The 26,202-nt window shown below is 36.2% G+C and overlaps 1 protein-coding gene and 1 long non-coding RNA gene across 8 annotated transcripts in view; one reads left to right on the forward strand and one right to left on the reverse strand.

Moving 5' to 3' along the window:
- Positions 1-832: 832 nt before the first annotated feature.
- On the forward strand, positions 833-13,479 carry LOC311437033. The gene is made up of 3 exons (XR_014693205.1): positions 833-3,098; positions 10,976-11,105; positions 12,878-13,479. It is a non-coding gene; the product is annotated as an uncharacterized lncRNA (long non-coding RNA).
- LRRC9 (leucine rich repeat containing 9) overlaps positions 3,418-26,202 on the reverse strand; it is a 47,932-nt gene continuing 25,147 nt past the window's right edge. Inside the window, exons 19-32 of one of the 7 annotated variants that reach the window (XM_084519742.1) lie at positions 25,833-25,970; positions 21,672-21,849; positions 21,059-21,279; positions 20,192-20,314; positions 19,507-19,637; positions 17,741-17,849; positions 17,248-17,387; positions 14,253-14,389; positions 13,495-13,712; positions 13,206-13,274; positions 11,262-11,384; positions 7,425-7,602; positions 6,733-6,901; positions 3,418-4,314 (exon numbers count right to left, since the gene is read on the reverse strand). In XM_084519742.1, coding sequence (XP_084375868.1) covers positions 4,275-4,314; positions 6,733-6,901; positions 7,425-7,602; positions 11,262-11,384; positions 13,206-13,274; positions 13,495-13,712; positions 14,253-14,389; positions 17,248-17,387; positions 17,741-17,849; positions 19,507-19,637; positions 20,192-20,314; positions 21,059-21,279; positions 21,672-21,849; positions 25,833-25,970 — 1,974 coding nt within the window. In that variant the 3' untranslated portion in view covers positions 3,418-4,274. Of the gene's footprint in view, positions 4,315-6,732; positions 6,902-7,424; positions 7,603-7,651; positions 11,153-11,261; positions 11,385-13,205; positions 13,275-13,494; positions 13,713-14,252; positions 14,390-17,247; positions 17,388-17,740; positions 17,850-19,506; positions 19,638-20,191; positions 20,315-21,058; positions 21,280-21,671; positions 21,850-25,832; positions 25,971-26,202 lie in introns of those variants that run through there. The other 6 variants (XR_014693201.1, XR_014693200.1, XM_084519743.1 and 3 more) reach the window with 6 other exon arrangements.

The raw sequence follows: 26,202 nt of genomic DNA on the forward strand, positions 1-26,202 counted from the left end.
ACTTAAGCTTAAATTCAAGATCAAACAAACTTATAAATGAAAGCTGTTTGCAGACTTTGCCTTTAATAGTACAATCCATTTAGGATTTGCGTTCCTTTTTATTTTATAAAAGCAAGAGACTAAACCCACCAGACCTCAGATGCAGTAGTATTTTATGGTGTGCGTGAACACAAACTGTAGCATACTGTATCATTCCCTTCAAGAATTCTCCCGTTAATGGAGGAAAAGAGCAGCGAGATCAACAAGAAAAGAAGCTAAGTACAAGGAGGTCATCCAGAAGCTATGAGTTCTGTAGCAGAGGTACAAGAAAACCCTGTCAGCTTCCATCCCATTAAACAAGCTATGAGCTATGTGTTAGACTCGCTGGGATTACCAGCAAACCCCTACCAAGATGTGTGCTAGCTCTTGCTCACATCCTCTATCAATTATTCAGTTCCTTTTATGCAAATAATGTTTCATAGAAGCGATGGAGGTCCATAATGGGAAGAAGAGCAACATCCATTTAGAAGAATTAAATGGTAGATGAAAAGTGTGACACTTTACAGACAAAAGCTATTGAAATGGTGCGGTACCAGTGCCTCTTGAATGTCTGCACACATACACAGATGGGGAGATTCAAAGTTTTGTCTGCTTTTTTTTTTTGACGATCAACTTTATACAAAATTAAATAAGAAGGCAATAGACAAAGACTCCTGCATTCACAGCTCTGCCCAGGGGACTGCTGCAGACGCGAGGCCTCTGTAGCAGATCTGCCTGTGCTCTTCAGGCTCTAAGCTTTCATTTTCTATTTTACAAGGAATGTTTGCAACAAGCCAACGCAAATAGTATTTACACCTTTAGACTCAGGAATCAGAAGAAAAAAGGATGCAGGAGTGATCCTTAGTTATCAGGAAAAACATCCCATTGATTTCAATGCATGTATAGGATCAAAACTACTGTGCTGCAACACCACTGCAGTTCACTGGGCCAAATTCACTAACGGTGGTTGCAGAGGCAATGTCATTCCTGTCACTGGAAGTAAGCCTGCTGAATGAGATTCAACAAAGATGCTCCAAGAAGGCTTGCTTTCTTCTGTGATCCTTCCCACAGAAGAGATTGACAAGTAAATGCAGACAATCCTGGGTGCATCCAGCCAAAGAACTGAGTGTGTCACTACAGAGAGCCTTTAAATCCTTGTCTGGGATTTTACTCTGAAGGTTTATCTCTTTTCTTGTCAGCAACCTAATTATAGCCTTCCTGCTGAACTGTCTGTGGGCTGTTTGACTACTTAAATCTGGGTCTCTGCTGGCAAGACTGGGCATGGTGATACCCCACTAGTGCCTCACCACTGCCAAGGCTGTGGTGGAGCTCGTCGTGAGCATAAACAGGCAGGTCAGTGGTGGTGAGGAGTGTCCATCATCCTGTGTGCTCCAACATCATTTAGAGAACCTCAAAATAATCCTGAATTTTACACCAGAAAAGCAGCGATGATACGGTTTGAAGGTACAGAAGCATAGATATAGGACTGCAGTCTCAAGGCTTTTCTCTCTTCCCTGCTGCATCCCCTTTGACACCTTTTACTCCTCCTCCTCTTCCTCTTTGCATGTTTTGCAAACAAAATGTTATTAACTATTTTGACTTGACATTTATTTGTTGTCTCCCCAAATTAAGAAGTTTTTCACTGCTTCAATAAGCATTTCCTGGAACTCACCTCTCTAAGTGTTGTAAGTCTCCCCAACATGGAGAGATCTTTTCTAAAAGCTCTGTAACACAAGTGTCCTGTATATTTATTGTGCTTCGGCATTTAACTGTCTTTAAGAATATAATTTCTCACAAAGGAATATTTTGCTAAACTAGGACTTACTGGAAGTATGGAGTTCAGTTAGCCCCCAAACCAGAATTAGACTTCCACTGTAAAATACTGCACTTAAAAAAGCCCTGGCAGTCAGCCAAGGTGGATTTTTAAATTGCTGAAAGATATTGAAATTTAAAAGAATGCACTAATGTGGATAAGTTCAGAGAATTAAAACATAAAGCTAGAGGGAGTACACACATATTTCTAATTTTATGTTCACCACGTTGTGCTTCTACAGCCTACAGAAAGGAAAGCTATTCACCTGTTACAGGCTGTCAGAGAATGCTCTCTGTCTTGGATGGAGATAACATGCCAAAGGATACTTCTATTCAGGATTACACAAGGGGTTTTTCTATAGGGTTCAAATTTACATGGAGAACACAAGCAAAAAGCTGCACCGAGCAGTCCCTGCAGAGAACAGTATGAGCTCTTTTTCATCCCTCTCTTCCTCCCTTATTCCTCATTTAAGGCCAATTGTTAAGACTTGCCTTAAAATGCAGCTGTGACCTATGCAGAGCTGGGACTGAGCTTGAACAGAGATCAGTAACGTAAGGCCATGAGCACCACCACATGCTGCATAAGCAGTCCTATTCTTCATTTTCCTCAACATGGGACTTCTACAACTGGTTCACTCATGAGGGGCCATCTTCTGTTCTGTGCTGTTGGTCTACATCCAGTAGCTGCACATGTGCTTCTCTCTAACTCGGGCTCAACTTAAGGTATGAATGCCTTTAGGTATGAAACCTTTCCCCTGAAAACACTAGTTTCCTTCTTCAGGTCCCTCTAGCTCTCCTGCAATGAACAAACCTGACTGCTAGCTAGCAGTGACTTTTAGATGCAATGTGATTCAAACTGTACAAAAAATAAACTAGATGCACTCAGACCCATTTCCCAAGAAGTCAGCTCCAAATTACTCAGAAAACAAGAACCTTCCCAATGGCTGTGCCGCCCCCACAAACTCCTGTTGAGCTCTGCAACACTACAACTGGCTTTTTCTTGCCTTGTAAAATGCAAGAATGGGACCAACAGCTGTGGCTTTTTCTGGTGCAAAGCTGCTTTAACCCGTCTGAAGTGAGAGCCTGTTATCCAGGGTAGTGCAGGCACAGCGGCCCTGATCGAGAAAATCAATAGTACAACAAAGACACCTTGTGGCTGTCCTGCAAACCGCACAAGAGACAAAGAAAACTTACCAGCCAGAAAGAGGACCTGACTGCACGAATGCCCGTGTCTAACAACCTTCACACCTACTACCTGGCGTATACTTGTAAGTAAAATTAACACTAAAAAGCTCTTTCAAATCACCTAGGAGAAACAAACAAACAAAAACTTGTAATATTCTAGATTAAAAAAAAAAAAAAAAGCATACAGCTAATAGAAATGCGATGTTTGTTTCCAAATTTAGCATAGAAAATTTTAGAAATAAATAAATACCTACCTTCAGCAGCCATTTAATTTAACCTGAAAGGTGAAAATGCTATGGAAAATTTATCAAGACTGCAAGTAAGCTCTGATATTAAAGATAACACTCTAAACATCTAAGTCCTTTAATTTCAGAGTAATATGGTAAATTACCAACAATTACATTTCAAATAGTTATAATTTTATTAGAAATGAGCAGATATATAACGTCTATAATTTTGTCATGTATACCAGTGGAATCATATATTTTTAAAAAATAATCTGAAAAGTGAAATGCATTTTTTCTAAAAGATGCAATATTAAAGTCCATAATTTACACTCAGATGTAATTCAATTGCTTTTCCTTACATCAGTTCACGCACACACACAGATATAAATAGATACATGAGATAGGTTCTATAGGTATAGTAAAGGCATGTGTTATAACCAATTTTTTGAATTGTCTAAAAGGAACAGCAAAAGAAAATTTTGCGCAGTAAATTTACCAGTACAAAACCTTGATCTGGTATGCATTGATTTTGTTGTTTTTAGTTCCTCACCTTTTCAAGAAAATGCACATACTGTAACCCATGATATTTTCCCAGTTTAGTAAAAATTAAACAGTAATTAAGATTATGAAGATATTGGAAGAAAACACGACTACATAGTAAAGATGTAGAGATCTGACTCTATGCATTTTTCCAATATAAATATGAAGAAATCATATTGAATTCAGACTTCCTGTCAACTAAATTCAGAAGGTTGACTCCTGATTTATACTGGTATGAGTGAGAACAAGACAAAGGGATCTCTGAGTCCCAAGGGATCCAGATATTCTACATGTGTGTAAACGGTTGCTTCATTGAATTAAATAATTTCATTACTTAATTGACATTTCATTTCATTCATTATGCATTCACAATCACAGCATTAAAATGAAAGTACAAAATGCCACTTCTGTAACACCACTCAAGGCTGTGTAGTAATCCCAAGGAAGAATTTTTCCTGTCATTTCTCTCATTTTCACAGTTACTACAGACTCTTAGGGTTGATTTAGCTGGGAGAGGCTATTGGCTGGCTTCCTAAAAAGAAAAAAAGAGAATTTCAATATTTAAAAAATAAATAAATAAATATATATATATATTAACTTAGAGAATTAATTATACATATTTAGCACATTAACATGATACTCAGTCCTGTCACGTGCTCCCATGACTATTCACTCTTAATGGATGAACATAGGACTTTGCTAAAGTAACTCTTGAGATCTACTAGTAATATAGAAGAAAGATTCTACCACGTACTTCAGTGCCTCTCTTTATAAGTATTTTAAAAAATTGTGTGTGTGTGTTATGAAGAAATTATTCACAAAAATATCAAATACTGAAATCAGATTTGTAACCATAGCTAGGTATCGCTCTATTAGTCCTGCAAAGCCTAAATATCCCGAGAGTTTTAAATCTGCTGAAAGGCAATTATCACTTTGTCCATGCAAACAGGTGACTTAAAAATGACAAGCAAAGAAATACGCCACTAGGTTCATAAACATCCTGCTGCATCTGTTAATTCCAATCCAACTTGTGGATATGGTGAAAGCTTTTAACCTTGTTCCAGTTGTGATAACATCAAAACCACTGACCTAATGCTAGGGAGCACACGACCCCACAATGTGACCTGAAAGAACCCTTTAGATAATAACACATTATCTTATTATCACTCTCGTTTACAAGCAGCTGATAGAGTGACCCCCTACTGTTTGGGACTAGGAAAGGATAAAAAGCCAACACTCTTAAAAACAAAACAAAACAAAACAAAAAACAGGTGTTTTCACTGGATTCCAAATTATCTGGTTCAGATAATCTGTTTTTGGTGGAATTTGCCTTGTATTGAAATATATAACTACAATATTGAAAGTTGAACACACTGAAGTCTGGAAGATATTCATAGTCAGGCAAAAAACATTATTAGTTTTTTCTGCTTTGATGCATCAGTGAATCTTCCCAAAAGTTCAAAAAATACTGACTGAAGACAGAACCTGTACAGTAGAAATAAAGAAAAAAGATTGTGCTACAGCATTCCTGTTTCATTTTTAATTTAGGATTGTATGCAGAATTTATCAGTATTTTTAAAAGTTCAATTAAAATAGAAATTAAAAAGCAAACATTAGTAACTTAAATGGAAAACGTCCTACAAATATCCTTTAGCTATTCATTACAAAGTGAAGAAATTCAAGGAAGATAATATTTCAAAGAAATCTTAATGACAGCCATGTAAGAAGAATGATGTTAAAATACATGAATAGGTTTAACTCTGCCTGAAGCAATGCCATGAGGGAAAAAGAGAAAAAAGGCCTAGTCAGTCCTAAAACGTAATTTCTTCTTAATCAGGAATGACATGACTAGTGTTGCTTTATCAGAGGCAAACATTTGCTATAACTATCTGGCTGCCTTTGCAGTGTTTTTCTAATTTTAGCATGTTGAATTTATAAAAAAATAAGATTAAATTTGAATCACCTAGACTCCATGCATAGTTCTGCTATGTTACAACATGCTGAGAGAAATGGGATGAGATCAAAGAACATGTGGCACGAGAAGAAATGAAAACACAATTTCTAATAGGGGACGCTTGCTATAACATTTCATCAACCTTGTTTTAAACTACATGGCCCCTGTGTGAGGGTTGCTTTTATTTATGTATTTTTTAAATGTGTGAGGATCAATCTACAACACAGGGAAACAGTCATACTTGCTGCTTTAACTGAAGAAAAAAAACACTTTATAAATGAAAAAGAAGTGCCTGTAGAAGGATGCTAAGCAGTATGCATTAAAGGTAGAATACATCCCTGTGAAGAGGCCAGCTTAAATTTAGATTAAGGGGAATTTTATATTGTATAGATCAATCTTAGTGAGTAACATCACTTCCTCTGACACCACTGTTTTCTCATCTATAATATCTGAGACAGTACAACACTACCTGGTTAAATAAGGTTTATTTAAAGTGTTTCACCTCCAGAGCTTTCGTGATATGGGTCTACAAAAATATATAATCCTTTGGAAACTACTTCTGTTACTAAACACAATTACCAAACAAAACTAGAATTCAGGCAACAAAATTAAAAAAAAAAAAAGGGGGGGGGGGGGGGAACCAACCAACCAACCAAAAAACAAAAACACAAAACAAACAAACCCCCCAAAGTCTTGAGCTAGTGACAGAACAGGGCTAACCATGGACTTAGGAGATACGAGCTTATCTTTGTTAGATGTCTCACTCCATTTAATAGTCATTGTTCTAATGGTAAAATTTTAAATTGTTTTCTATGATGCTTTCCTAGATGCATTGCAAGCTTTATAAGAAGAAAGAGAAAAAATTTTTGGTGGATGTGGAATTCCCCATCAGGCAAAGGAAGGAGGAAGAGAGGTGCTTTGGTTCTGACACATACATACCTCCCCTTAACAAAGCAAAGAAAAAGAAGCTGTGCTTAGGGCTGGTAGGAGCCTCACCTGCTGGTATTTTCTCTCTTGCTCTGATTCAGTTGGCTGGTCTTAGAAGTAGCACTGTGATGCACCAAACGGTTTAGATTAGTTGATGCTCCTTTGGCATGCCTAAGAGTTCTTTGTACATGGATGCTTTGAAGATTATATGTTGTAATTCCTGGGATCCTAGACTTACCTGTAACACAAAAGGCACACGGATTTTCTTCCTGTACAACCTAAACCCGTCTACCAGTCATCAAGAATTGCACTCATTCCTCTTTTCTTCTGAATTTTCCTAGCCAGATCAATTAGGTTACACCATTTCCTTTCAATTTCTAGCATAGTTTAAATTCTAGTTTAGAGAATGAAATTGGTTAACAAATTAAAAACAACAACAAAGCTTTTGAAATCACTGAAGGGATAATTCATCTAACGGTGATTCAGAATGAATTTGAAGATCCATCCCAGTATGAAGAACACCTGCCAAGGATGTATATTCTTTCAGAAAACACAAGCATTTTCCAGCTTTGGGAAGGCTGTTAAAAACTTACGGATTGCAGGAACTTAAGAAACTTAAACCTTCAAGAGTCGTAGGAAAGATAAAAATGTGCTTGTTAAAACTGCTCTATACAGGCCATAGAATATACAGTATGACAGAGTATAACAACATTAAGTACCATGGAAAAGGGAAACTAGTAATGATGTTTGCTTATGCTTACTTTTATTTGACTTATTCAGTAGAGGTTCTTTAAGTTCACGACCAAATGTAAAATCAAAGAAACGGTTAATGTTTTCATTCAGATTCACATTTGCTATTCTGAGAGGAGTTTGTCTTGTAAAATTTGCTGGTAGTGCAGGAAATCTAGAGTTCTTTGGGGAATTTGCAGCTTGGAAATCCTCCATAAGGGGAAAAAAAAAAAAAAGGAAAAAAAAGAGATTAAGTATCTTGGTCTTTATGATAGAAAAGTCTTTTTTATTTGTTTGCTTTACGGAAGTATAAACAGTAATGATCTACTTAAAGAACTATAGGACCAGTTCTTCAAATTACTGTTGTGAGCTTATGATTTCACTATTGCACTTTCTAGATAAGCTTTCAGACAAACACAGAAGCTATGCAAGTTGTATACCTCAAAAAGAATCAGTAGCTATGAAACCAAAATGCCTTGACAGAAAATTGTAAGCCCTTAAGAACAAACCTGTAATGCACTGAAGCTGTTTTTACTGAGAAAGATGGAAAATAATACATTTTCAAATTTAAACCAACTATAGCAGATGGCTGACAGGGGGCTGATAATAATTAATCTTTGGAAGATTCTTTATAATATCTAGAAATATTTAGTAGTTCCTAAGTCTCACTTTGAGGCTACCACTTTTTGTAGCAACTGATTTAAAGCTCTATGCCAGTCTGTGCCAATTTGTTAATTTTGATAAGACTGCGTACACAGTACAATGACAATAGTAATTGATTGCCTCCTGTAAATCATCTGCAATTCAGCAGTGAAAACTTTAAAAGGAGATTTAATCAATAGCATGAAAAGAGAAAATAATATTATGTACAGAGTGTTCTGGTGTCCACCTAAAATAGTACCGAATAAAGTGCTAGCCTACTCTCTGCTGGGAAAATCTCTTTTGAAGCTTAAGATCAAAAGCACTTTTTAAGCTTAAACAACACCATACGGTTTCAATTCTTGCTTTCTAACAAGCACTTTAAAAAGCACAGCTAAAATGCAACTGACAAACTTGAAAAATCTTTTGTGTTGTTCCACTTGAATGATCTAATGAGAAAATGGCTCAGTTCTGTTGTAGCTAATGAGGTATAACATCTTCACTGAACCTGAATATAAAACAGAGATTTCTCTAAAGATATAGCCTTAACATGCTTCTATTACTTTACTTGTTCTGCCATGTTTTTATTTAAGTGATGTCCAATGAATGAAAGCACAGGTCAGTTTTGAAATAAAGCATTTACACGTGAAATTACTCAATCTAAAAGTGCTTTGAACTCTTGTATACAAGCATTGTGGCTTCAAGTGGGGAAATGTATTTCACTAGTACACTAAGATACTAAGGTCCTGAGTCTCCAAACAGAGATTAATGTAACTGTGGTAATGCACTCTTGACAGATCAAGTTCTGAAACAGAACCATGTACATGGATTTTAACCTATATGGTTTCATCTGTGACCTACTATCCACATTAAGACAGATCTGGCAAAACAATAAAGATACCACTAATATCAGTGCTCAGTAATAGCATTTATTCCACTACCTAGGAAGCTAAAGGAAGCTAGGAAGCTATAATGCTAAAAGACTTTATTTATACAGTGACATACTTACACCAAGAAATCTATGACAAGAACTTATAAATTAAGGACCAATATGGGAATAACCCAAAAATGGGGAAGCATAAGATAACAGCAAAAGGGTTACATGCAGTGCTGCAAGTAGTATTTTCAACTCAGCAACACTTTAGCTGGGTATGCTGAGGGTACTGTGGCAATAAAAGAAATCTGAAGGAGATAATTAGAGTAGAATAACTTCGTGATGTAGATGTCTACTGGCAGAGCTTTTCTTCTATAAAGAACCATGCAAAGAGGTTTGAAGAAAAACTGGCCAGGGTGATGAGAATAAAGCCAATCTTACTGAAGCTTCTCATCATCCTTAGTACTTGTGTTTCAAACGTGTAAAAGCTGTTTCTCTGCTCCATAAATATGAAACAGAAATTAAAAGAGAACTGCCTTGTGCAGAGTGGGAACAGACTCTGGATCTCACCATTAATTTCAACTGATCCTTGTGTGGAAAAGGATGGCTAAAGTGAATACTGCAGTCTTTTGAGCTGCAAGGAAAGAATTCTGTTCATCAAACAAATCTCTAGAGAAGTTTCATGCTGTGATATAGAAAACACAGGTCTGCTGTGGTGACAACAAACTCTTTCAGTGAGTGGAGTCCTAGTGATAAAGAGAACCACAGAGACAATGAACCTTCTGTTTGTAGGAGACACGTGCTGAGCTAGCCTTCTCTCTGACTCTTTGCTGTTGTTATAGTTATTATTGTATTTAGAAAACCTAATAGTGAATCCTACAAAAAATCTCTGTTCCAGTGAGTTTACATTGTAAAATGAGATAAGGCACACCCAATGAATGCAGACAGACTGACAGATGGATGAGCACAAGAAAATAATGAGCAATAAATTCGGTCTGTGTGACAGACAATGGTCAAAGCAGATGCAGAACTGTTGTCAGGCTTTATTTTGGTTCCACGGTCAGTGAGAATTTCAGGGCAGGGTCTGCAGGAGAATAACAAGGTAGATGGACAAGGGAGCCCCTTCTCAACACCACAAATACGGCAATGAAAAAGGCATGCTGATTAATGGTAACACTAGTCAGCTCAAGGTATACAATTGCATTTCAAGACATTAGGAGATGACCTCACTGTCAGTAAGCACGGTGATATGCAGGACTGAAACACAAAGATGGAGTACGTGCACTTCCATGAGGAGGACAAGGAGAGCTAACACAAAACAAGAGGCTTATAGGCAAAGGAATAAGTGAAGAATACTATCTGTGCCAAAGTATTTCCAATGGATGCAGATGGTACAAGATGGGCTCTTTCAAGACTAGATATGATATTGCATTATCAAAATATGCTTACATTCATAACTATTCTCAACTATCACCAAAAAGAATAACTGTAATAAACTGTGGCAAGAATCTTATTTACCAAGAAAAAATAGATAGAAGTTACAAGTGACTACTGCACCTTGAAACTGTAGTTTAAAACCTTCATACAGCATTGCTGATACTGCATTACATAATAACATTATGAGTTAAAAGAGAATTGGCTTTCACTGAAACTTACAAAAATGTATCAAATGCAGATACCCTATGAAATCATGAATACTTATGAATACGTATGTTCTTGTTTACCATAGACATATTTGAATGACATTGGCAGTGCTTCTGCTTAACCTTTGTATAAGGTTCATCAAGCCTGAAGTTACAAAATGAATTTCTCCCCATGGCCTCATTCCACCTGTGGTCTAGACCATCCAAAAGTTGTCTAACTGCATGTATGAACTGAGGGTGAACCTGGTTAGAAAAATGAGTGAATTTGCTGAAGCATAGAACCTCAGGATAAATACAATTTACTACCAGGGGTAAAATTTACATTTCTGGCCCATAAAATCAATGGTGTCCTGTATATCTATAGGGAGATGAGCCTAAGACTCTAACAGGTCTTGTACAGCTTTCAAATGTTTGGTTTGTATTGCAGTCCTATCACAGGCCACTCAATGAAGGTAGCACAACACCCAAATTGTAGACATCTTCCTGTCCAGATGACAGAAAAGAACCTGCTAAATGTTCGTACACTCACTAAATTTGCTGATGAAGAAAGGGAGCAGGTATGTCTTTTCTTTTTCCTGACTTTACAAAACCTGAGAGAGGTTCTCTGAAGAAATGTAGAAAGAAATCTATTTTAATGTTACGATAATCACATTAGGCACCCACTATAGGTGACATTAATATTGTCTTTGGAGTTTAAGTAATATTTGCTATACTTGTTCTAGGCACTGATAGTCAGCTTTCAACCTCTCTTCTGCATTTACTGCTGTTCCATCGAGCACTTGTAGTGCTGGCAGTCGAATCACAAGCAGCGAACGATAGTTCTTCTTGAGAGAAACCTGTATAAAGAAAATATAAATTAAACCCACAACTGGCTCCTTGTCCAAAAAGATGATAGTATCTCAGCCACACTACTAAATGTCTGAACTAAACCTTATACCCCTTCTCTCCTAGAAACGTAATCCAAGCTGGGCATAAATGACTGTACATCTTGAGCAATGGTTTTCAACTTTAAGTGCCCACAAATGACTGTACTGACAAAGTGGCACTCTGTGGGAATATTTATACCTTTGTCATCGTGTTAGCCTGGACCCCAGCAGCTTCTCATGGCTCTCAGCACATATGAGAATTCAAACGTGCTGTGCTCCCTGTAGAGAAGTGACTAGGAAACTTGGCCTTACAGAAGGCCAAGTGCTGAGATGCAGGCTGTGCTGGAGGCAGAAAGCACGAGCAATATTTTTCTATTTTAATATAAAATGTTATTGAAAAGGAAAGATTATATAACACCTCAAGTGTGGACCATAGCAGCAGATACTGACACTTACTAATACACTTGAGACATACATCTCCTTAATGCCATGTTGTATGGGGAAGAGTTGAGACTACCATCTTCATCCCCTTAAGGGGGAAGTCTAGACCTGCAATTTTAAAGAAGTAAACTCCAGAACAGCAATTTCCCGAAAGGAATCGCTATTCTGGCCATTAGTGGGTGACATTCAGTTTGCTTGACGTGCTCCTGCCATTTCATCATCTATTTCAGAAACCAATTAATTTACTACTCTGTATAAGACTTTGAAAGTTAGTTTGAAAAATGTCCTAAGTGTGAAAATATTCTTTTGAGTCAATCACTGCAAATAGAGTCCATGACTACACCATGCCTATCCAACATGCCTATCTTCTCTCTTCTACGTGCTTCTAGCTGTTGTTTTATACCATAAACTGCAGAATTACAGTTAAAAAAAAAAAAAAAAAAAAAACAAAAACAAACATAAGAAGCATTTAGAACTTGGGCTTTCAGGCCAACCTTCAAGGGTCCATTTACGAAAACAAGCCCTATGAGCTATATTTTTAACTGAAATTTAGAAAGCCATATTTGTTCTCAAACTAACAATGAAATATATATATTGTTTTCATTTACATTTAATGCTACTTTAAAGCTCAGCAGTGCTAAGATACATCAATACATAAAGCTGAGATAATACAAACTTTATATATTTGCCCCCCCTGAGTTGCACTTCAGAAATAAAGCCTTTTCCACTGTGTGAAAGTACATCTGTCTTCTGTACCATATTCTGCATTCATAAAATCAGAAAGGCTACAGTCTTCTTTACCATGTTCTAGTAGTTTGCCATCAGAGAGAAAGAAGGTAAACCAACAAATTCTACACTGAAAAATAGTAGCATGTCTGGAAAGAAAGAAACCTCAAACTTCCCTTCAGGACTTTTTCAAGGAGTGCTGTGCAAAACAACAAAAAAGATTGCTATTGAGCCATTTTAAAAATAAAATCAAGTATTTCAGAGATCCTTTAACGTTCTTTGATCTTTCTTCACAGATCTGGCCTGTATTGGAATATTGAAAGGACAGCCCATCACTGCAATACACTCATGCAAACACATGCATTTTAAATTTATCTTGCAGCACTATGAAGAACAGTATGCTGAAGAATAAGCGCCTTCTGATTACAGTAGGGCACTGAGACACGCACAGTGAGGCAATGTCATCATGCATGCTATGAAGCTTTCAACCTTAAAACAGTAATAGCAGAACGTGCTGCCTATGGGGAAATTCTTAATAGTCTCAATTATTATAAAAGAGTAAATACTGTGTATGAAGTGAAAAACATACCTGGTTTATGTAACAATGCAAACTAACATACTCACTGGATTTCCACGTACTGAGAGCACCTTGAGACTGGGAATAACTTGAAGTTTTTCTAGTTCAGATAACTCCTGTCCAAAAGTTAAACAAAACAAAACAAAACTTAAAATAAACAATAAAAAAAATGCAACACACATCAACAATTCTCAGAAATCTTGCAGCTGGTGTATATATTTTAGGGAAAACACAGGTAATTTTACTGAGGCAAATCCACAGAGGACAATGGGAATTTGTCTCAAAAAGTGGACATTTAGTCTACTGAATCTACAGCATTAAAAAAATAAACTGTACCTTAATTCTGTTGAAGTCCAGAAAGAGTTCCTGTAATTTTACCAAGGGTTGTAAACTCTTCAGTTCTCGTATTTGGTTTTGCTTTAGATAAAGAGCCAAAAGACTACTCTGTCCAGCAAAGGAGTCCTGTGAAATTGTTTTAATGCGGTTATGGTCCAGCACCAACTCCTGCAGAAACTGGAGACCTTCAAGTCCTTTAATGCGGCTGATGTAATTTCCTAACATACCAAGAGTAAATGCATGGAGTTGTCTCTAATGGATTTGGAGTCCTTTCTAGCAAAAAATCACCATAAGCAAAAGCAGCTCAAACTTTCTGCACTACTTATTTTTTGTTTTGGACCACTTCAGTGACACTAGAAGACAGTGTATTTGATTTCTTCTGTCTATGGGCCACATCTATTTAAAGCAAATCAACTTCCTCATTCAAATCTGGGCATCTTGAGATGTGAATCATTATCTTCACTATTGCTTATAGCAAGGAGGAAATTTCTTAAGGTGGAACTTCTTGCTGGCTATAATCTGACAAACATGTAAAAGATAAGCGTGACACACTGGTGCACTATGGAAGAATTTCACTGTTCAATAGCTAAAGGATCTTGGAACCAGGGCGAGAATTAAAGCTACAGCATCATTGTTACTGGGGTCATGACCGGAGAAGACCATCTCCCACAAATCCAAGACACAGGGTGAAGACTGGGCATAAGGGAAGTACTGTCATATGCTTGAATGAATGTACAGAAAAAGATATTATCACCTACCCTGCAAATACAGAAGCTTCAAGTTTTTTAGCCTGCTAAGCTGCAGCTGGGCCATGTCAGTAATTCCATTATGACCCAGATGAAGAACTTCCAAACTCTGCATTATTGGAGGCAGGTCTTCTCCAAATCTTGCATCCCTAAACCAATAAAGTAAACAAGAGTGTTAACACCACAATATCCCTTGAACAAAAAAACTTCAGCATTTCCCAAAAGAAAAAACAATTACAAAAAATATAAACGGATGACTCCACTTTCACTAATCACTAAAACAGGTTTTGTAAGAATTACACCCATATACAGGAAAAAAAAACTGATGAGAAATGAAAAATCTACTACTTGGAGTTAGAATTACTGCATACGCTAGGTCAAGTTTTCTGGATCCAGACTATGGAAATCAAACAAATACAAAAATCGCTTTTGCTCAGAGAAACCCGAGGACATGAAAAGAAAACAGCTGTAAACTGCTGCTTAATTTAGGAAAATATTTATGACAACTATTTGGTGTATTCGCACAACAGCTGGATGACAGTAGGGCAAAATAACATGCACGGTTCCACCAATTTGCTTGTAAAAGCTCCATTTCAGTTACATCTGACCTGTAATTAGGTAGCATGAGTTGTTAAACTGAGAAAGAGAAGGGTAAAAAAGGTTTCAATTTTAGCTTTGTTACTTCGTCGCAACCCAGCTAATTACACAATGTGTTTAGCAACCTCAATTTTCATAAAAACACTAAATATTGGTGATCACTGAGCAGCTAATGATCATGACTTGATTATATTCATATACTACAAACTGATATCCCAACTGCATGTTTGTATGTAAAATTAATTTGTGTTTAACATATGTTAATACGTAATACATATGTTTCATCTTCTACACAAGTTTGTCTCACAAAACCACAAAAAAAAAAAAAAGAGCTAATTCAACTTGTGGAGAAAATGTCAATGGGGAAACTGTCAAATGTCAACTGGGGAAAGCTTAAAAACATCTTTGTTCCTAGAATGTCCCACAACTGAGAAAGAATGCAACTGTCATTAAGAAGCCAGTATCCACATAGTGGGAAATTAAAAGCAGCTATAATAAATAGGAAAATAATTGACAGCGAGAAGTAAGAATATGTTAAAAAGTGATGAAAAGAGCAAATGCACTTAATGGGATATCAATGGCTTGTAGCATTACACACAACAACAAAGTTTATAGGTGTATCAATTACAAAAGCAAACCTGACCATGGTGTTGGATCATTGTTAGCTGAAGATAGCAGAACTATCAATAAACCTGAAACAAAGCATAGGTGTCCACTAAGTACTTCTGTGCTACAGCTATGGGGAAAAAAAAGGGGCAATGTCATTGATATAATACAGTAATAATGAAATAATTTCAATTTCAGTATTGATTTCAAGGATGTTAAGTAGCAGCTATTGAGCTAGAATCTAACATGGTTAAGTCAGTGACTCTGAGTAAGTCACATTTGAGAAAGCTGGCTGAGAAACATTACAGACTATTTAAGTTGACTTGCACTAACTTATGAACCAAGCAGCCTGTTTAGCAGCCTGTACAAAAGCTAAAGTTATCAATATTTAAAAAGGAAAAGGGGAGAAAGCTAGAAGGTATTGGTATAAGCAAGTAAACAAAACCAACCGACCAAAAAAAATAAAAAAAAATCAGAAACCCTTCTGTTGACAAGAAGGGCATTCCTACAGTTATTGAACAATTATTGCAAGCCCTTTTTGAGTCCCCAGTCTACGTAAAGAACATTCATCTCTCACAAGGAAGCAGACGTGCAAAACGAGCACACTATGAGGGAAGCCCAAATAACCTATATCTACGTATGCTTCTGCCCATGTCCATTTCCCACAGAAAATCTGAAACCAATTCATATTTTCCTACACCACAGATGTTGTGAACATGCAAAGAATAAAGACAAGAGCTGGGTGAGCTCTTGAGAAGCATGCACACAACTGCTAGGTTTTCCAGGATTCTCTGATGTTCTGTTACTTTCATAAAACTTGACCAAAGGATAGATGGAACTCTGCATAGTGCCTTACAAGACTTGTCTGATACGATAAAACTGACTTTGATTATGGGTCTTGCCTTATCCATGCAGAAGAAAGTAAATGGATCCTGACAGATTTCAGAAATTTCAATCCTGAAAGAGTATACAGATGAGAAATGCAAACTGAAAAGTAATTTGAAAATGCTCTTTAGGACACAAGCTGACCTACAGTTGATGGCAAAAAAGAAGAAGTAAGTATGACCATCTCCTTCAGAAGATGGATAAAAGAACCTCATTTACGAAATGAGTGAAGGAAAGGAGATTTAATGGCCAAATAAATGACTATACAACGCTGCAAAAGAAGGTTGGCTGAATACACAAAAGCCTTCTTTTGGGTCACAAAAGTACTGTAGCCGGAACTGGCTGACCTCATTAATTCTAATAAGTGGTTGTGACTGCTATCAGAATACTAGACAGCACAAGGCAGCTTTATTTTCACAGGTCAGGCTCAAGTGACTGAAATACTACCTCAAAATATTTCTTATACTGATAGAATTTTGTAGTTTAATGTTGTATAATTTTATCTAAAGAACACAAACACAGAACATCAATGATCAATCTGATCAGACATACATGTCCATACTGCCCCCGATCAAATGAGCAGCCAGAGAAAGGTAGATGGTTCTCTTACTTAAAATTATTTTTTTTGTAAGGAAGGTGAATAAAATTCAACGTATTCATAAGTGTCTATGTAGCAAGATTCAAAGAATGGGGAGCAAAAGCCTGGTATTGTTATTTTGATGAAGAACTAGCCTAACAAGTTGTGGAAATTTAGGAAAGCAAAACCAACAAGATGATATCTAACATGCCACACGTGCAAAATGAATAAAACAAAAAACAGAAAAACAAACAAAAACAGCAGATCTGACTCTGAAGAGACCTCTTTCCTCCTCAATGGAGTAAAAGAGAGATACAAATATATTTTAAAAGCTAGTGGTACCTTCTTTCTTTGGCAAGTTCTTGCTGTCCATACCCACTAGAGGCCACCCTTCGGTGCAGGTGCTGCCTATTTGTTACCTGATTTGGAAACTTCTGTCCAGGCAGTATCGATTCAATCTGATTGTAGTTCAGACATAATACCTTACAAAGGAAACACAGTAGATCAAATGAATGCTTCTCTGCTAACTCATTAGCAGAACTGCCAATTACATTTTTCTGATCCAGAAATTTCATTGTATTTTAGAAACATGATTGGTCAACCTGCAGCGTTTAAAAAAATCTAGTGCAGTTCATCGATTTTTTGAATTAGTTTACTGCAACTATATTGTAAAATTGCAGTAGTAGTTGCAATCAGCTTCATGCTGATTGACTACTGTTGTTACACAAACACAAACAGCATATTAGTGATTAAAGATACATTTTCAATCACAGGAAATTAGTTTATTTATTATTAATATTATTACTAAAAAGAGAAAAGACTGTCATGAACTCACCTTGACATTAGGAAGGAAGATTAAACCACTGAAAGATGTGAGATTATTGTTCTGTAAATTTACACTGTAGACGTTTCTAAACTGATCTGCTGGCACCAGCTCTATGGCTCTGAATCAAGGAAAGGATATAATCAGAAATTTAGAATACACATAACAGAAAAATAAGCTATAAACAACATATGTTGCATGAGATCCTAAACATATTGTCTTTTTGTTAAGAAACGCAACGAGCTCCTATGAAAGATGCGCCCTAATGAAAGCCTCACAACAAATTCAGAGTTCTTTTTCCAGTAATAAAAAATTGGCTTGACTCTGACATCAAAGGCAAGGACTTGCAACAATCTGCTCTGTTTGCTTGTACAGCTCATTGCTGGAATACCAGCTCCACACCTCATAGGCTGTTTTCACCGCTTTCTGGTAGTGCTGGAACTGCCATTGCTCAGATGGAGTATTCTGTTCTCCACTTAGCATGAGGCTTGCCAAAGCACCACCCAGATTCTAACTGCGCACCTCAGCTGAGTCAAAGCCTGCTTTCATGTTGCTTGTTCCTAGTTAATAGTAGAAGCAGGATACTCTACTGGTCAGAGAGACATTCCTCAAGTGATTTTAGGGAATTCATAATTGAGCTTTTGATAAATCACTTCAAGAAAAATCAAGGTTGGCAATTTTAATACCCTAAAAGGCACACAGTCGATGTGATAGAATTGCTCTACAACCTTTTACAGAAGCTTTGATGGAATTAATGTTCTTGAAAATAATTCTGACAATAGTGTATAAATATTTGCATCTGTCCTCACATCTTAAAACAGTCTGATGAAACCAACATTAAAATTTAAAGAATATGCAATCTCATTATGAGCAAGATCCTTCTAAATTCCTCCAGAATATTGACACTGATATTCCTGACATTGTGGTTCCACTGTTGTTGAAAGTCTTCTAGGCTATTTAACATCAACAGATGAAGACTGTGGACTGTGCCATGATAAATGACTTCACGTTATGTGAAGTGCAGGACTTTCACTGACAGATTTAAGATACTGGGAAAGATGAAAATCTAAGTATATCTCTAAGACAATAAATATGTGGACACAACCCATAGAAATACTTTCCTAAAGATTATTATCAGGGATGATAGCTGCAACTTAGTGTGACTAGGGCTGTGTAAAATACTTTGCTGTAAAACCGTGACCATCCTACTATGAATATATACTAGTGCTCTGTTAAGAATGCAATTAATGCAACCAATCCCAGCCCATTCTTGCTCTGAATGCTTTTATATCTACAATGGACAAGCAGCTTTTTAAAAAATCAGAAGACTGGAGAAGCAGCACTGAACATGTATACGTGACTGTTTTCACTTTGACTGAAGTTATTCTGAAAGGAATCAGAGCAGATGGGTTTTGATCAAACAACATTTCTTTTCTTGATACTCTCTGTCTAGAGTCAGTATTCTACCTCTCCTAGACATTTTCTGTCAAACTGCATACAAGCAGTACCACTCCCTAAATGAGAAGTAGAAACGTCTAGGGAAATAATATTTCTTCAGTAAAACTCTAGACAGTAACTGTTTGTGATGAAAAAAACACTCATTTTATGGGTAAGTCAAGATAATTCAGCCTCCAAACAGTACAGAATTATCAGGCGCATTTGCTAAATGTAAGTCCTAACTTCAGATTTTCACATTCTAACCACAGATAATACCATATTAGATGATACTTTTAACAGATAATGCATTTCTGCAAACAAAACAACAACAAAAAGTGTACCTAATATTAGAGGTTGCCCAATTTAATTCTCGCATTTCTGTGAAGTCTGAATGACCCAGTCTGTCTGCAATCATATCAGAGGTGAGTTTGCCTCCAAACAAATCTCTCGCACTTTCTCCTTCTGTTGGCTCCTGTTAAATGCATTTCAATTGATTTCTGCTATATTAAGACAGATCTAGAACTATTATAGTAATATAGGCAAGACACATTTTAGCACAGAGGATAATCAATGATTTAAAAATGCGTAAAATCAAAGTAACTTAAAAAGTGTTATTTAGTCTTCGTGACCTGGCTAACATTTTCCCTTGTGCAACAGATTAATGGAGACAGTCTGTGTTCTCTCAGTTAGTCCATAAAAAAGATTTGTAAATAATACATACTGATTTCATAAGTGTTAGAAATGCTGATGCTCCACAGTTACACTTAAAGTCCCCAGAACTCTAGCAATGTGCCAGGACACTATTGTGGTTGGAACTTTTACAAAAAAAAGAAAAAGAGGGGAGAGGGAGGAAGCAATTTCTATCCCAAAATGATTTTAAAAGAGACAGAAAGAAAATGGAGTATTATTAAGCACATTAAAGGATTACACACATGATATTCATAAATCTGATTATTTGTTAAAATTGTTCTTCTATAAATCAAGACCCAAAAATTGTAGTAATAATTGACATACAGAATAACTTACTATTCTGATACCATCTAAAGCTTTTAGAGATGGAAGATGGAATAATACAAATAGTCGGTAGTTATCTTGTTTCCAGACTATTGCATTTCCACTAATGTCCAAAATTATCAGGTTAGTCAAACCCTGAGAAAAGAAAAAACACACATTTATTAGTATCACTTTATAATGTCCATATATACGTGCTTTCAGGCTATTTTTTCAGCTATTCATTCTCACCTCTCTACCCCCCCCCCCCTCCCCATTTTCAGCTATTTCTTCAGCTGTCATCTGCATGAAACACCAAGAAACCACTTAATAGAACCCAGATATTTTCATTTAGATGAAAAGCACTTGGCATCACTTAAGGCACAAATAAAGCCCTCAAAGTAAGTGAAAACTATTCCCTAAAAAAGCCTTTGTGATTTCACAAAGTTTTAAGAGTCTGAACATAAATAAGAACCAGGGCCTCAGTCTCCCATTAGTAAGTGTCAGAATCCAGCCAACAAAGTTTGTCATGCATATGTTAGTTGAGAAGAACTGGAACTGCTGCAGGTGTGGTTTGTTGTTATCTGACATGAGTTGTAGAATTATTCCATGTTTTTTAAGCCTTAAAGCCTATGCAGTGTAAGTGATGTTTAACTGTAGAAAATTTTGAGCCCAGTCCAGCCAGAAGGTTTAGTACCTCCTTTTCAGGAGTAAGTATAATCAATCAAAAGAGGTTAGAGTATTGTTTTTTTTTATTATTATTTTTATTTTTTTTATCACTTCAGATTCAGCTATGTTTCGAAGTAAAACTTTGCCAGTTCCAAGTGGCGGAAGACTGTACTTATAATGTGCTAAAATAAATGAATGAATAAATCATCTCTGAAACAGTAAATCTATATTTACCTTTAAATGATACATCTCTTGGTTGGTAGAAACACAGTTATTGCTTATGTATAGTTCTATTAGGGAGCAGGTTTTCTTTAAACCAACTAAAGATGTGATCCTGTTGTTCTCAACGGAAACATAATGAAGATGACACAGATTTTCAAACACATGTATTTCGAGGCTGGTAAGATGGTTATTATTTACACTAAGTCTTGTAAGTTTGGTGAGCTTTGAAATTCCTCAAAAAATAAACAAAATGCACTTAGTGTAAAGTGAGCTGTAATAGAAAAAGGTCTGATACAGATGGTAAAACACATTATAAGTGACAAAGGTTATGCTAGTAGGTCCAACTATAACCAGATTATTAATCATTAGATCTAATGGCATATTTATGTTTAATTAAAAGAAAAAGAAAATTCTTTTGCTGCAACGTAACTGCTCTGCCTCCCACCCTTACTTCAGTTCTGTAAAAGATACACTCAAAAACTTAAGATCAGATTTTTCAATATTTGAAAAACTCACACAGTTGCCAGCAAATAAATCATAGCCTCTATATTTTGCCGTAAAGAAACATTTCTACTGAGACCTGGCTTAACAGCCTGAATTACCACTACCACGGTAAATATAGTACCATCCAGTGTTGAAATACAGTTTTCATCTAAAGTGAGTTCCTCAAGGTTGAGACAAGAGTCCAGTCCTTCTATTTGCGTGAGATTGTTGTTGCTAAATGATGCCCATCTCAAGTGCTCCAATTTTTCCAGGTTTGAAATTTTGAAGAGATGTTGGCCATCCAGATTTAAAACAGTAATCTGCAAAAAAATAAAATAAAATAATAATAACAAAACCCCTTAGTATTAGAAGTGAAAGAAACTGACCAGTCAGTTAATCTGTAATTTAATTCCACCTACTTACTCTGTGCTGTTTCTGCTTGCACATTTCCTACTGCTATCAATAGCAATTTATTAGATGCAGGATGTGACGTTTCCTCATTATGCAAGAGAAAAAAAAAAATATCTTCAAAAACCTCAGCTTCTCCTCCAAAACCAAGGGCTCTATAACATAAGAATGCCAGTTCCCAAATGTACCTTTGCAGTTGAAGCTATCTGAACATAGCTTTTTTTTTTCCTCATCTGTGTCAGACCTTAGCTTTGGTTGACTTAAAATCTTCTGTCAATATAATGTGATTTTTGATTGGTAAGTATGCTTTACAGATCCTCATTCTACAACAGAACTGCAATGGGAAAAGGATTTCCACCCTAGCGCTAAGAGATTGTTATTCAAACTTAGATTTAGCGCAGGCTGAGTGAGAGCAGAATTTATCCTAAGTTCGTAGTACTTCATGATTTTATATATAAAGTACTCTTTATATCACAGATTAACAACTTCAGTAATTTTCTTTAGAAGGGTCTTGAACAGAAACAAATAAAAGTAGATAGCAAGTAGATATTTTGCTGCCCACATTGTCAAAGGACTTTCTTACACAAGATCTGACTTCAGACACCAGGCAGCAAGCTTCCTGTGCTATTAACAAACCTATCCACAACCTGTTTGTATGACGATGACTCCCCTGCTTTTTGATGATACTGCAGTATGTTAGCCGACCATTGCACAATGAAGAAACAAAAGGATCATAAAACCCCAAACAAAAAATTCAGATTGCGTGGTAGGGACCCAAAATATCAAGGGTTGGATTTAGCCTAAGACAAATAATCATGAAAACACTCAGTGCCAGTGGAGTTACTTTGCTGATGACTGAAGAACATTTTTTTTTTTTTTTTGCTATAGTATTTTTCAAAACATGTATCTTACCCTCCATGAAACTTTCCTCTCCGATGTCACAAAACATATATGACATGCTAAAGCATTAACTTTCCTGGCAATTTCTGTAAACATGAATTCCCTAATGCACAGAGAATGAAATGCTACGCTCATCAACAGAAAAGTGTTTTCCTCCAGCCATTCCACATTCTAATAACAAATCAAACTGACAGAGAAGCTTTTAACTTTTCATACTGGGTAGCTTAACATGATTTCAACTGATGGGTCACAACAGGTTAGGATGACCTTGAATCTTCCTCCACAGACTCTTATGGCTTTCTGTTAGCTCAGTTTACTTAAAAAAAAAAAAAAGCTAGCACGATTGTGCTGCCTCCGTATCCATCTGCTAACCTTACAACTAACTTTCAAACCTATTGGTGATGTTTGGCTCAATCTGTCAGACAAGCACTATGCTGAAAGATACTGACTTCCTCCAAACTCCATGAAAATGAACAGCTGAGCAAAAGACATAATTTTATGATCCCAGTGAAGGAAAGGCTCAGCTACAATGCTACACACTAGAGAATCCAGAAGAGACCTGTTGTGAATGACCTAAGACATTCTGAGAGCAAAGACCCAATTAGGAACTGGTTAGTTACTGCTTAATTAGTTCACAATTTGACATAATCTTTCAAGGTGAGAGAATGTTCAAAGGGTTGCTGTCAATGTTTGTTAGTTTGAAATTAGACTTATTGGCTCTTTTCTTGCAAGACAGTTTTCATGTTGATATTTAGTAGAATTTTCCAAAAACGTTAATCCTGCCTGACCACGAGAAATTGATTAGTACGGGGATCAATATACATGTGGAAAAGATCATTTGGCTTTAGACTTGGAAGATGATTAAGTGTCTAAATTTTAGTGCGGACTGTATTTCCAGGGTTAGTATTAGAAAATTGTGTCATTATATGTAGTAGAGATTTTAGGATTATATAATTTACTGGAAGAACTCATACTTCAACATGTTTAAATATTGTGCTTTTGTGACATCAGAAACAGAAAGATTAAAATTAGCAGAATAAATAAGCTAAGCATAGCTAACTGAATTTTCTAGTGAAAAATTCTTAGAGCCAGCCTGTACTGATCAGGGAGATAATGCAAAGGAGCTGGCTGCAATTTCTCAAATCAGTCTGGTTCTCTCATCATCCTTGCCACCAGTGTCCTTGCTCTTTAAAACCTGCTCAATGTTTGTGAAGCTTTATTGTCACTTTCTTTTGAAATACTTATAGAACATTTGGGATGCCTTGAATTCTTAAACAAAGCAAGTAGATTAGGGACTTTGTCTTGCCTTTAGAGATAGTTCTTTGGAAAAAAGACACAAAAACATCAGCACCACAGAACCGTGGAAGTGCATAAAGGACATATATAAAGGACATAAGCATGTCCTTTATATACCCTTATTGTTGTAGGAACGGCAACTTTCATACACCAAAAGCTGTTGAGCAAAATGAATGACACAAAAACGTAACTAAATATGTGAAGGCTAGTTATGAGAGGCTAAAATATGCAGAAGTTTAAACAATAAATAGTTCATTATTACACACTTTTTCACTTACAGTTAAAAAAATCTTCATCCTTTAAAGTTTATAGACAAAAGCAAATGTTCATGAGCCCCACTGGATCAGGCTTTGGCCCTTTGTTTCCAGTAGAGCAGAAACAAATGAAAAATAGGAAAAATGACAGCCATGAGAATAAAACAGTTGTGACAAACAGATTGCTGATAATGAAAGCTAAGAACGTCAATAAAAATTTAACAGCCAGTATAATCAGAGACATCATAATCAGAACCTAATGAAATTCAAGCAATGCTACAGGCTTGATCCTATCTAAGGATTTTAAAATAGTCAATCAGAATACAGAAGAGAAGGATAGTTTCAGTGTATGTTTTTCTCTGCCTTTGGGGAGAATCAGAATGAGATGCTCATAATTTACATGGATAAGGAAATACTTTGTACTTTGTCAGCTACTAAAAAGAACCCAAACCTGGAACTACTCACGTTAACGTTTTTAAAAGACATTTTTCATTTGAGGACATTTATGAACCCTGAGCCACTCATCAATTCATTTAATTACAATCATAGCATAAACCTTTAGAATTTCTTGAGTTATGAACAAACTGAAGTTATACTAGTAGTAAGGATAAATAGGATGACCAGAATAACTCAGTTAGCTTGATGTAATCCTTAGGTACCATAGAAAGGCTTATATGCCATGGAGTAAATAATCAAAAGCTAATGGCTTTATTACTGGATTACAGCACAGTTCACAGGAAACAAAAACTAATATTGAATTGTTTCTAATGATATTTTAAGTGTATTAAAAACTTTAATAACTACTTTCTGAGAATGTAATAAAAAAGAATGATATCCAAAAGCAAACTTGTCTCTTGTTTAATAGAGAAACTGTTTAGAGGATGGATATTAAGAAGTAAAAAGTGGGATGATGTGGGCGAAATAACAAAAATATTCCTGGTCCTTTAGAACATCTGGTTCTAGTCCTTTAGAACATTGGAAAGAGACAAAATGAGTGGGTGAAATTTGATAGTAGCCAAATTTGTTTCAAAAACAAGGTAGAAACGATAGAGAGATAGGAGAGACCTGGTAGATCTACTGTTACTTGAAATGGACTCAGTGATCCTTGTGGGTCCCTTCTAACTTGGATATTCTATGATTCTATGAAAGTTAGTCTAGGGTATCTTTTTGGGTCTGCTTGGTCTTAAAAATCTATTAACGCTCAAAAGAAAGTTGCATTGCAAAAACACCAACTTAAATGCCCTCTTCAGGGTATTTGGAGCTTCCTGTGAGGCATCAGGAAATGGCTACCAGAGACAAGATAACTATTGGTTAGACTTGCAAGTTTTCAGTGATATATATATAAACAAACAGCATAAAACCTTTAAACTAACATGACAAAAGAAAGCTTTTATAGAGATTAATCTAAACTTTGACATAAGTATATTAAACAGCCTCAGCCTTACCATTGAATACCAGTTGTTATGATGCATCTGTGAATCCAGTTTGTTTTTGCTGATTTGAGACAGAATTGTAGCACAGGAAAATACACTGAGAATAGGGGGTCTCTGTTCATCAGTCCTAGAATATTTCAGTAGTGATGCCTGGGGGAAAAAGAAAGAAAATACTGTATTAAGTAGATAATATAACAAGATTTACTATATTGGAGCACCTTTCCTATGAAGAAAGGCTGAGAGAACTGGGGATGTTCAGCATGTTGAAGAGAAGACTCCCAGGAAATCTCATTGTGACCTTTCAGTACTTAAATGGGTCTTATAAAAAGATGGAGAAGTTCTCTTTACTTAGATAGATAACAATAGGACAAGGGGGAATGGT

The sequence above is a fragment of the Aythya ferina genome (genome assembly GCF_964211825.1).
Source record: "Aythya ferina genome assembly, chromosome: 5".
Taxonomy (NCBI): domain Eukaryota; kingdom Metazoa; phylum Chordata; class Aves; order Anseriformes; family Anatidae; genus Aythya; species Aythya ferina.